Source organism: Apostichopus japonicus, chromosome 19 (genome assembly GCF_037975245.1).
Source record: "Apostichopus japonicus isolate 1M-3 chromosome 19, ASM3797524v1, whole genome shotgun sequence".
Lineage (NCBI taxonomy): Eukaryota > Metazoa > Echinodermata > Holothuroidea > Aspidochirotida > Stichopodidae > Apostichopus > Apostichopus japonicus.
This window is the reverse complement of record NC_092579.1, coordinates 18,590,290-18,602,909: the sequence shown is the minus strand read 5'-3', so window position 1 is coordinate 18,602,909 and position 12,620 is coordinate 18,590,290. Positions and strand designations below refer to the sequence as shown.

Genomic DNA, 12,620 nt, shown 5'->3' with positions numbered 1-12,620 from the left:
ATATTACTCACGCGTATTTGTCCTGACTTCGTTAGAAATAATGAAGTGTCCATGGATCCTTTTGTTTTAAAGTTCCTACTTGCGTTTTACATGTGATTAATACCAATTTCAAAAATGACCGTGCGAACTTAAAATTTTGTACACAGAACGGAATGTTTAATTAATCACCTAGTATCATTCATTTAGTGGAAATAGGTAAAACGTTCGCTATGAGCATATTAAACGTCTTTTGTACATAAATTGTGTTAGATACTTTACTTGACTACAGTTACTGTGTTACACAATGAACCTTAACGGGGTTTACCAACTTTCCTTCGTCATGTGACTTAATTATGCAAAGGATGAATGCTCGAGGTAATATTGGTGAGCCACGAACTATGAAATTGCTTACATCCGTCATCTATTTAGACCGTTTTTTTTTTTTGCTTAGAAGTATCTTTCGCTAGGATGCTCCTGACTGGTTGGAACAAAACGAAAGTCAAGAACTTTGTATACTTTATCAAGACAGTTATAACCGGAGAAAAATATTACGAAAGAAGCCAGAGAGACGGGGAGAGGGGGAGAGGGGGAGAGGGAGAGGTGGAGGGAGAGGGAGAGGATGGGGGGGGGGGAGGGAGAGGGTCTTCATATGAGAAAGCCAGGCATTGACTAACATATGTCTATGTCAGCATTATAAAAGCAAGTCACTGTCTCGAATCACAAGCATTTTCTGATGACTTGACTTGACTCGTGAGTTGGGAATTATATTAGAAAGTAAGTACTCTTTTTATAAACTGTATCACTAAAATTCCTATAAATTATATTATCCCCCCACCCCCCCACCCCCAACTAGATTGCTTGATACTGAGTAATCGAAAATAAAACACCTCTAAATCAACATAGGTGAATGAAATGTGATCCACTACAGAATTACAGTCAGCGTGTTACGTCATAAACCTTAATGTGTTTTTACCAAATTTTCTTTGTTATACACTGGACTTAATTATGCAAGAATCAATGGCTATATATACGGTTCATCGAAGCGGTGCCCCAAGAATCGGATGCAACATTTTGAGCCAACGGACCACAACTATAAGGGATGCTTTACCATGAATAATTGAATTGATCTCCAAACATGGCTATACGTCATATGTATACGTGTTATTTATCTAACAACTGTTGTTTTGCAGTTGACAAACAAATTAACTGCCAACAGCATGCTGTCACTCAAATATTTGAAGTCACGTACCGACCTACTTCCTCGCCGTGTTAAGCACTTCACGGAAAACCGGTCTGAAATAATATTGATTATACTGTGTACGGTTAACAAAGTGAAATTGACACATTTTGTCATACTAGGGATGTAGCCTACTCCACGGCCGAATTTTTGAAATAGCAAACAGAGTGCCAGGCACTGAAATGACAATTAAAATCTACAATATTAATTTCAATTATAATCCTAAAGGTAAGAAAAAATATTAAGATAGTAATTTCAATATTTCGAGATTGAAAAATCTCCTAATATCGAAATATAATATCATCATTTCTCGGCATAGTAAAACCAAACTACCCAGAAACAAGTGACACTTTTGAGCAAAAGTGTAAAGTTTAGAAATGATTTGACTAGTTAAACTTTGGGTATTAGAAGCCCCAATATCTCATACAACATTTCGACAAAAAATGTTGTAACTTCGAGTATATATGGGAGATATTGAAAGAAAGTAGTTTTATCATTTTCAGATAAGTTTTGTTACAAAACGTCTACATTTCGATTAATTTCTTGAATTTCCGATATTTGTTATAAAAATTTCACGACTTTGAGAAACTTATCTAAATTTGAAGAATAAGGTCCAAACTTCAAGAGGATAGTACTAAAAGGTCAGTAGAGAAAGTTGAAGGTTCGAAAAACAAAGATGTGGAGGTTTCGAGAATATTAAATAGAACTTTGAAGATGAAATGTTTGAATCGACCTACAGTTGCATCTAGAAAACTAACATATTCTTATGTCTAACAACCCCCCCTCCCCCACCCAAGGGCGGCGGAAGCACTTTTAATCTGGGGGGCACCAACGTCGAAGGGCACTTTGCAGAAATTCGATTGGATTGATGCAGCCTGATATTTAGTACCCTTTACAACTCTTATTGTATCATCTTATTTGCGTATACACATCACTCCATCAACGCCCCCCCCCCCCCTCAAGGAAACAATGCATACTAGCACTGCAATATCTAATGTGCAAATTGGGAAACAAGGAACAAGTTTTCTTTGGAGACAAAATGAGGTGAAATCATTATAAAGTCCAAGTCCCTGCACACGCGATCGATACATGCACCAAAGCAAATGAAATATGTCAAAATACGAAAGGATGGGGTAGGTTATGGGATATTAAAACTATACTCATTATTCATAGTAGGCTATATAAATGGCTTCTGCTTATTACAAAGTCACAATGTAATATAGCAAGGCATTTTTGGAAATGCATTAGGATTTTGTTGACAAATTGAATATGCATAATGGCACTCACCAGAATGTTAGAAGCCTTGTGGTAGTAAACATAGGTGTAGGAGGCGGGGGGGGGGCCCAACCAAAAACTTTTGTGAAAATTCGGGCAATATGCTGAGAATTTTTCGGGCACCTACTGAAAGAAAAATAATTTGCTATGTGTTTTTCAATGGTTAAACTGATATTATTATGATCATTATTATTGTAACGACTTTCCCAATAATTCTAACCAATATGGAAGGGTTATAACACGGCAAATGATTGTATGTTATTGGCATGCGATGTAATAACCGACGCATACCTATTTGATATGCAAATTAACATGTGGAACGCGCGCGGAGCGCGCGAAAAATTTTGGTTATATTTTTCGGGCAAGTCGTTACAGCCCCCAAAATCAAATTGGGCTCCTACGCGTATGGTAGTAAACATTTAAAACTTCCCGAAATATTTCATTTGACGTGGGTTTCGCTTTGTAAACTCTTTTTTTATTTAAAAATTTTTATGTAGAAAAAGGGCACATTTTTAACCTGAGGAAAGTGGGGGGCACGTGCCCCCTGTGCCCCCCGGTTCCGCCGCCCTTGCCCCCACCCAATTCACCCATACGCTAATATTGAATGTACGGATGCTTTTAAAAGGACAGAATAATATTTTCCTTAAACATGTTTTTAATTAGCCCCACCACTTTCTTGAAGCATTAATTTCTCTTCTTGGTTCGTTGGTTACAATGTCAGTTGACACACTTTAGGTGGACTCAATTCAATTTAATTGAAAGGAATACTTTTGTCGGCGTGGTACACATATATTTTAACGTATAACATCATCATGATCATACAGTTACAGCCTCGATATAAGGGGACTGGGGCGGAGAGTGAATCAGTTAAGTTGTTTATATATATATATATATATATATATATAAATGAAAATCGTAATGAGTTGGAAAATCAAGAACAGTGAAAAAACTTCCAGCCTCCACCGGGATTCGAACCCGGGCCTCCCGCTCTGTACGCGGACACCCTAACCAACTAGGCTATGGACGCTGATAGTATGTCCAGAGGTTCGAAACCGGTAAGGAGGGTCGTAATCATAGGCGTAGGAGCCTGATTTGATTTGGGGGGGGGGGGCTGTAACGACTTGCCCGAAAAATATAACCAAAATTTTTCGCGCGCGTTCAACATCTTAATGTGCTATCATATAGCCATTCATCGGTTATTACATCACATGACGATAACCGATGAACGCATATATATGACATGCACAATAAGATGTTAAACGCGCGCAGAACGCGCGAAAAATTTTGGTTGTATTTTCCCTGTTATTACCATTTCATATTGGTTATAACTATTGGGGAAGTCGTTACAATAATAACGATAATAATAATTTCAGTTTAACCATTGAAAAACACATTGCAAATTATTCATCTTTCAGTAGGTGCCCGAAAAATTCTCAGCATATTGCCCGAATTTTCACCCCCCAAAAAAATTGAAAAACACATTGCAAGTTATTCAACTTTCAGTAGGTGCCCGAAAAATTCTCAGCATATTGCCCGAAATTCCACCCCCCCCCCCCCAAAAATATGAAAAACACATTGCAAATTATTCTTCTTTCAGTAGGTGCCCGAAAAATTCTCAGCATATTGCCCGAATTTTCACCCCCCCAAAAAATTGAAAAACACATTGCAAACTTTTCTTCTTTCAGTAGGTGCCCGAAAAATTCTCAGCATATTGCCCGAATTTTCACCAAAAATTTTGTTTGGGGGGACTGCAGCCCCCCCCCAGCCCCCCGCCTCCTACGCCTATGGTCGTAATTCCACTGTAGGCGTTTGTCACCTGTATCGAACAATACTAGTTCTGTTTTTGGTGACATATTTTGCCTTACTCTAGAGATCAGTTGGTTAGGGTGTCCGCGAACAGAGCGGGAGGCCCGGGCTCGAATCCCGGTGGAGGCTGGAAGTTTTTTCACTGAAGTTCTTGATTTTCCTACTCATTACGATTTTCATTTATATATATTCATTTGCCTTTGTCGTTTACCTCCATTTCATTAACATAAAATATATATATATATATTTATATGTTTTATATTTATATATTGCACACCATGCCCAAGAGCTACAGCTGCTGTGAACGTGCTGTAGGTCTAAGATGAGGCCATGAAGAAACATGGTACGCCAAACAACATATTTAGGTATACAAACACTTTCTCTGTTGATCTGTGCATGACTTGTTAATTTAATCATGGAAGTACTTCAGTTGCATTCAAGGTTCAGTTTCGACTAGAAATAGACCACGGTAACCACATATTCATTGAACTGGTAGTAACCTCGGAGAACCTATACAACCGTAACGTTCACTATCATCTATACGCAAACTTAGACTTACAAAATCAACATTTTCTTAATAAAATTTGATAAATTGATCATTGCTTTTCGATGATAGAATCCCACAAGAACATAGCTTTAAAGACTGACTCTGGCTGACTTTATAAACAGTCAAGTGAGGAGTGCCTTCCTGTTGACATTTTGAATATAATGTTTATTACAAAAGTGCATTGTTGGTGAAAAATTAATGAAAATATCGTTAAAACGTTTCCTTTTGTTAACAAACATACAAATACTGGAATTTCACAGATTTCCAAGATATACTTATTGTCTGCATGATAGTCATGAGATAGTTTTGTGTTTCCCCCTCAAATCAATACCGCATGTCCCACATCACCTTCGAGGGGTAGCCCACCCCCCCCCCCCTCCCCATTTCCGTTCCTTCTTCTACACGTGTCTGTCAAAATGTCATCAGCTTTAAGTTATATAAAGAAGTACAAAACGGCAGCCAGCATTTTCTCTTTTCCTTTCTCTTTCTGCTTCTTCTTTTTCCATAATTTGTACTTTAAAACTGGCAATATTCGTCATTTATAGCTCTAGGGAATCTTCAAACAGCGCCAGTTTACAAATAAACTACGGCGGCGGTGGTGCAATCCCAAGGGCGTCGATTCGGTGGCGAAAGGCTGTGTGGTTTTCACGTGAACGCTTAAGAGTTATCGCAAGTGTCTCAACGTCATACGTACTACCACTTTAGCAGGTTGGTGGCCCCAAATTTCTCTAAGGGCAAAGATGAAATCCCTTTGCTCTTGTCACTGTTCTTCATGACACATTTGGCATTGTCGGGGATTCATCTTTGCCTGCTCCATCCCCTCCCCCGTTTTACATATCTGTTAATGCCACTATCAGGGCCGGGTTAAGGGCAACTGATGTCCTAAGCACAGCCCAATAATGGTGCCCCTTCGGCCCTTCTATTGGTTAACTGACAAAACTCATCAGTAACTGCTGAAAGTGAAATAAAGCTTTTGTCACGAATTTGACTATAAAGTTGAGTTTGGCAGTGAAAGAGTTAAGGGCACGATAGCTAGTGGTGCCCCCTTCCTTTGGTGCCTTAGGCATGTGCTTATTTTGCTTAACGGTTACTTCAGGACTGGCCACTATAAGTCTGTGCGGTACATTTAACTTAAGTCAGTTAACTATGAATGTATAAGGTTTTTAATATCCAAAGATATTCAGTGTGGTGAAAACAGATATTATATGTAGCCTGGTGCGGTGGTCGAGTCCAGTCAAACGTTCTTATCCCATATCAGGGATATTTCCAACTCTTAAAAGGTAAGGAGTACATGTGGCGTGTGGGTGGGGGTGGGGTGCCAGGGTGTGGGATGAATTGGAACAGTGACTTCTGCTACGTGACTGAGAGAACACTGGTGCTGAAGTTGTCACTTTCGTAATCTGCAATGTAAATTTTTGTGAGCAAACGCTACCAATTATGCGAGTGTTATGTCCTCAATAAATATATAGACAAAAATCTCAGCGAGGCGAAATGTTTCACCTCGTGGCGATGTAACTACTATCAATGTAATGCATGGATATATAGACGTCAACTCGGAGCTAAGATTTCCTGAAAGCTCTTCAGACTTTACCAGATTTAGTGAAAGATTAACTGTTAATAAAATGCCTCAAAGCTCTACTTAGAAAACAATAATAAGAATAGGCATGCTTTATTGTGCCACTATATGCGAGTGATTATAAGGCCTACTTATAGAGTGATGTAACAACGTATTGTGGAGCGCATTATAGCATGTATGTCACAAAAGTAATTCGATATAATGTTATGCGTACTAGTGTATTAGATAATATATATATATTTATACATATATTTATACATTACTATTACCTGAACAGCCGCACTGACGAACTATAATTGCCTACAATATACAATGCTACATTGACGCGGTTATGACTTGAGGCACAACGCTAGGTCCGATATATTCAGTTTATCTAATATAAGTTGAGAATAATTTTGGGAATTTAAATTAGAAAGGATATAAAAACCAAGACATATTAATAAAGTAAAAGTACATATAGATATGATAAACGAATACTATAAATAGAAGTAAAATGCAAATGAAAAAGGAAATTATAACAAGCGAAAAGGTAGGAAAGATTGTAAGTTTGACTGTAATTTCTTCGATACCATGCATGCAGTAACAACTTGATCAGCGTTAAATTAGAGCAAGTTATAAGACCAAGTTAGTATGGAAGCATATATAAATCCCATTATCTCAGTTCTTTATAAGTGGAGTGTACTTGTATAGATTATCAGAGAATGATTCACAGATTGAAAAAAAAACAGAATCTGGGCACGACTCAACCTAAATCAAACTTAAAAGCAAAGACAAATCCTTGTACTGTTAAGTAGGCTGGGTTCAGAATGCGAGAGGTCTATTCGAGGGGCTAGTTTACCTACGTCCACTCTAGAATAAATTTTTTAAGGAAAAGTTCAGGTTAAAAAGAGCCTTCTTCACACTGACTGACTGTAGAGAAGTACTTGCATGGAATGACAAGCCTTTGGGGCTAAAAACAAACAGAAACATTTGAGTTTCGTTTTATTGAAAACGAGTCAACCATATCTTCTTTTAATTGGTCCAAACGGCAGATGTGTATGAGGGCCGTCTCGGTTAGACCATTAGCCGAGTGCTGCAGTAAGAGTTAATCAATTTCACGACTCACAATAACAAGAAAGTGTGTGCCAAGAACAGCTAAACAGCTGGCTGTCTGCTGTTACTGCTGGACAGGGATGTGGGATGTTGAGCAAAAATGTGATCGCTATGATGCCGTGAGGCTGGGACGTGACTTGTTTGGTAATAGATATTTACTGTAAGTTAAAAAAAATAAATGCAAAAACAGCAGAACTTCGCGTCCATGGACATGCACAACTGATCTGTTATGATCGATATGTTATTTTTTGAAGAGGGGCGGGGGTGGGGTGGAAGTAGGGGGAGGAGGAAGGGGAATGATACGTGGCTGGAGAGGAGAGGGTCGTCTCAAGGAGGGGGGGGGGGATGTAGTACTGGTAGTGTTTCAGTATATATAAAATACATTCTTCGATCACTTTACACTGATGGTTTGCTTCAAGATAAATAGAAGTAACAAGACAGGGCACCGGGGAGGTAGGGGTCCTTCTTAGGATATTCCGAGTTGATTTAAAGTCTTACATGTCGATCGTCTATGGAAATCAAGCGTTAATGGAAGCATTTCGTATGGCTTTTCGTGTGTAGTATATACTGAACACCATCGACTTATGCCGCATATAATTAGAGCCAGGTCGGGCCCACGGGAACAATGTTGTCCCGGACCCCATTGTTGCACCCGTCATTCTTCAAAACTATGTCATGAAAATGTGAATATATTGTTGGTTATCAAATATTTCCCCGGGCTCACCATAATCCCCGCCCATGGACTATCACCACGTACCCCCCCCCCCTCCCCCATGCATGACCTCCAACCACTCTGTAGTCAGGCCTGCATGTATTTAAACAAATGTACTGTAGGGGAGCTTCATATATACGTGTTCTGACGTTTGGGAGGTTTTAGTTTATACAAACAAATCAAATTAAAAAATAAAACCCTTACATGACGTTACATTATTTTACTATACAATAGTTAACTTGGGCAAGAAGTACTTGTCAGAAATAAAAATGTTGAATTCATGGACTAAAAAAAAAATCAGTGTGATTGCACGGCACTCAATACATGTTTATCATTACCTCGTGAAGACTTTTAAGCCCTAGCGAAAAATGTTCAGTTTGTAATTGAACCGATTTCTAAACTGACAATAAATCTAATTCCATGCAACAAATGTCGATGAGAAAAGACTATTCAAAGCACTTTGCAGATATTCTGAAAGGGCGACCTCATTTTGCGTTTTCAGCTTGTTGATACGCTCTGTTTATAATTGCCCTCAGCAACGCGAGTACACTTAAGGCTATTTTACACGTGGAACGTGTGTAAGTGATGAGAAGTTATTTCGGATTTGCATCTCGTTAGTTACATTCGATCAACCACAATTAACGAGTTTTACGTGAATTGCAATCGCGTAACAAAAACGATAATAAATATAAAAAAAACAAATAAAATAAAGGAAAGGAAAGTCCATCTACACGGACGAGAATTCAAGCATGGATTTACAAACGTGGATATAATCCGTGTGGCGTGGTCACAAATTAAAAAAAATAGAGAAAAAAAAGAGAGAGAGGGAGAGGGAAAAAAAACGACTTTTGAGACTAAGCCTGTATGTGAACTCTTTTGATTTAGTCGTATACGTGTAGGACGCTTACAACGATATCTGTGTCTCTGAAGTTACCAGCATAATTCAATAGTTTATTCATTCTATGCAAACAGAGTATATTTCTCGAAGCGTCAAAACCATGTAGCCTAGATGAATTTAGAAATCCGGAGGAATTGCCGTTATCCACTGCAGTCAGCCCTGTGTGATATAGATATATATATAGATATAGCAGTCTCTCGTCGCGAAGATGGAATGGTTAAACCGTTCAGAATGTTTAAACGATACCGAGTTACCATCGTATCGTTCTAATAATGGCAGTATTTGTGAAGCTGAATCGAACGGAACGTCGACATACTTTAACTTGGCACTCGTCACTGGATTTCTATGTATCTTTTTCGTCGGTTTCTTTTCGAACATTCTCGTGATCTGTGTCAGTTTTCGCCCTTCCAGGAGTATGACAGTTAATACAATTAACACTTACATATTAAATCTCTGTCTGTCGGACCTGATCTATATAGTCGGATGTGTGTTCTTTACAGTCACCAATTATAACCTACAGGGTTGGTTATTTGGCGATATAGGATGCCGGATAATTATAAGTCTAGATTTGTTTACCATGCATGTCAGCTCTTACATACTAACTCTGATGAGTCTGGAGCGGTACGTCGCCGTCGTCCACCCTATGAAATCGTTACAGTACCGGAGTACGACATTCGCCAGGCGAATGAGTGCCTCGATTTGGATCAGTGCTTTAATTTTAATATCCCCTATGCTGATGGCTATGAAAGAGATCACCATTGACCTCAATGGCGTCGAGAAGAGAACGTGTACCTGGGATCTTTTCGGGAATGAGAACATCTCGTCTTTCTACCGTTATCAACTTGTCGTGTTTATTATAACGTTCCTTTTACCGACTGTTTGTACCGCGTGTCTTTACCTGCTTCTAGTGTGCCATTTTTGTCAGACGATACCTCCAGAGGGAACCGCCAAAAGGAGGGTCAGAAAATCAAGGAAGAAAGTCGCCAAGATCGTCTTTATGATAGTGTTCGTCTTTTGGATTTGTTATTCGCCGTTTTGGATTTATCAAATTATGTCCCAAACGAGAGATGATATCAACAATACTTTTGGTTTAGTGTCAATTACCTTATGCTATCTGAACAGTTGTCTTAATCCGTTCCTGTATACGTTACTGCCTAAGAAATTCAGCGTTTGGACTCGGGTGAAGAGTATGTTTACAGCGATTGGTAACGTCACCGATATTCAGTACACCCCTTCGAGAAGTTATTGACGTAATTTATAAATTAAAAAAAAAATTCAATGTCGCACCTGGATTTATTTAAGTAGGACGGTGGCGTCGAGTGAGGATAGGTGTCATTTCCTATAAGAAGAACAAGAAGAATTAAGAAGAAGAAGAATAAAATATACAATTTTAGAAGTTATGCCGGACTGGTTATTAGATGGGAGTATAATCAGTTCTAAACGTAAATTTGTATCAAAAATTGTACTTTTTTTGTGTGAGGTTGTTAATAAGGACCCACGCCCTGGATCTGTGCCTGTGAGCTTGCGTAGTATCATATACCAAAGGAAGCGTTAACGTGCCATATGAATTGTTAAATATGTTCACATAGTTATGACAGCAATCATTATTATGATTATCATCATTATTACTATTTTTTTTTGTGGCAAAGTTTTGAATTGCTCACCTGTTCTTCTAAAAACTGCAGAATTTGTTTCTCGAATTGATTATACCTGGTGTAAGGTTGAGGCTCATTTTACCACCTCCTTTGCAATTCAACATTTTTTGCTTAATGTAATTTAACTCGCTTATTTCGAAAATTACAATTTCTGTATAAAAATTGATCAATTTATTTATGCTTTTCTTATTCGATCAATTTTCACATTATGGTGAATTACACATATCACGATTGAGCATTTAACATTAAGTTGACAAATTCTCGAAGTGCTAAGATTATCTTGGCTATTTCCAGCATCTCCCCCACCCCCCCCCCCCACCCCACCCTTCCCAAAAATAAAATGTCAAAATACTGGCTTTATAGGTCAACCAGATAAATATATATTTCGACCGCAATAAGTTGAAGTTTTTGAAATAAGTAATCATTTAAGCAACCAATTGACGCATTGTTTAAGAACACGTGAGAGGAATAGATTAATTTATGGACATTTATTTAAAAAAAATATTAAAGTGAAAACTTAATTTCATTATTTTGTTTTCCGGTTGGTATTTACAGAAAGATCGTTAAATTTTGTTTACACCTTAATATTTTTCATTAATATCAGCAATTTGAACCAACACGGAAATGCTCACCGTATGTATATGGCCACTGTGATGCACAAGATGTTATAAAAGAGCACTTACATGCTTAATATGTGTTATGCCGTAAGAATTACATATTATGTTTATAATGTTTTGCTCTAGTATATTTATAGTTATTCATGAAAGATACTGGTTATGTTTGAGCGTAAATTGTCTAGACGATTGATACTTAAAGGGGGGAGGGGGGGGGGGGAAGAGTACGGTAACCTTTCCATAATTTTTATTTTTGGTGATTCAAAAGTGCCATTTTGTTATTCAAAAAGTGCTCTATTCTGAGTTGAATATATCAAGAAGTCCGGTTATTTGGTATGAAATATGCAGATGGTCCATATTGTCTGTGGAAGTGTTCAGAGAAATTTGCGGTTTGTCTCCTGAAATCAAAGTCACATGTCTCACACGCTGCTCAATATGCATATCAGGGTTGGGACTATTGCTGTTGCAACCATTAAATGTTGAGGATAATTGCTTGGTATTTACAAGAAATAACGGACATAGGGCGCCCTCTATTACATTATGCTAATGAGATACACTAAAAATAGAATTATGAGATCAACATAAAGTTTTATATTCAATGAGATTTAATTCTTTAAGTAAAACGTTGAATGACTTTTAGGAAAAATTATAGACATATATATATATATATATATATATATTATTTATATATATTTATATGTATATATACATATGTATATATATATATAGGCTTATATTATTTTATTTAAACTGATCTCTTTCAAGTTAATGTACTTTCCATACGTAATATGCATGAGAAATTATCAAAAGAAGAACAGGAAGAAATATTACCTTTAATCACTTTCTTCCTTTATACTTTATATATCTTTTATTTTTTGTATAATTTGTATTCTTGGTGTTGGAGGAGTAACCATCGCCTGTCCTAATAGAGAAGACTATTTATATTTTAATGGTTGGGAGATCGGGTGGAGGGATCGAGTGAGGGGAGAAATGGTCGGGTGGAGAGATTGTTGTTGGAGTTTTGCATCAGTGTAATATTTATTTACATCTATCTCATCTTATATACTTTCGTTGTATGCATGTGCACGACTTTAAACACTAAAATAGTGTACAACCTTTCCACACTGAATTTTAAAACAGGATTGAATTAAGTTCTTATACTTTCTATATCAATTCTCTTCTGTCTATGAATGATAAACACAACTGACTTAAGTTTTTCATTTCGAATA

The 12,620-nt window shown here is 37.5% G+C and overlaps 1 protein-coding gene across 1 annotated transcript; it reads left to right on the top strand.

Moving 5' to 3' along the window:
• Nucleotides 1-8,869: 8,869 nt before the first annotated feature.
• Nucleotides 8,870-12,620, top strand: LOC139960169 (somatostatin receptor type 1-like). Its single transcript, XM_071958332.1, has one exon. The coding sequence runs from the start codon at nt 9,331-9,333 to the stop codon at nt 10,369-10,371; it is 1,041 nt and encodes a 346-aa protein (XP_071814433.1). The 5' UTR covers nt 8,870-9,330; the 3' UTR covers nt 10,372-12,620.

Coding starts and splice junctions, on each gene's coding strand:
- LOC139960169 (XM_071958332.1), top strand. CDS start 9,331: ATGGAATGGTTAAACCGTTCAGAATGTTTAAACGATACCGAGTTACCA.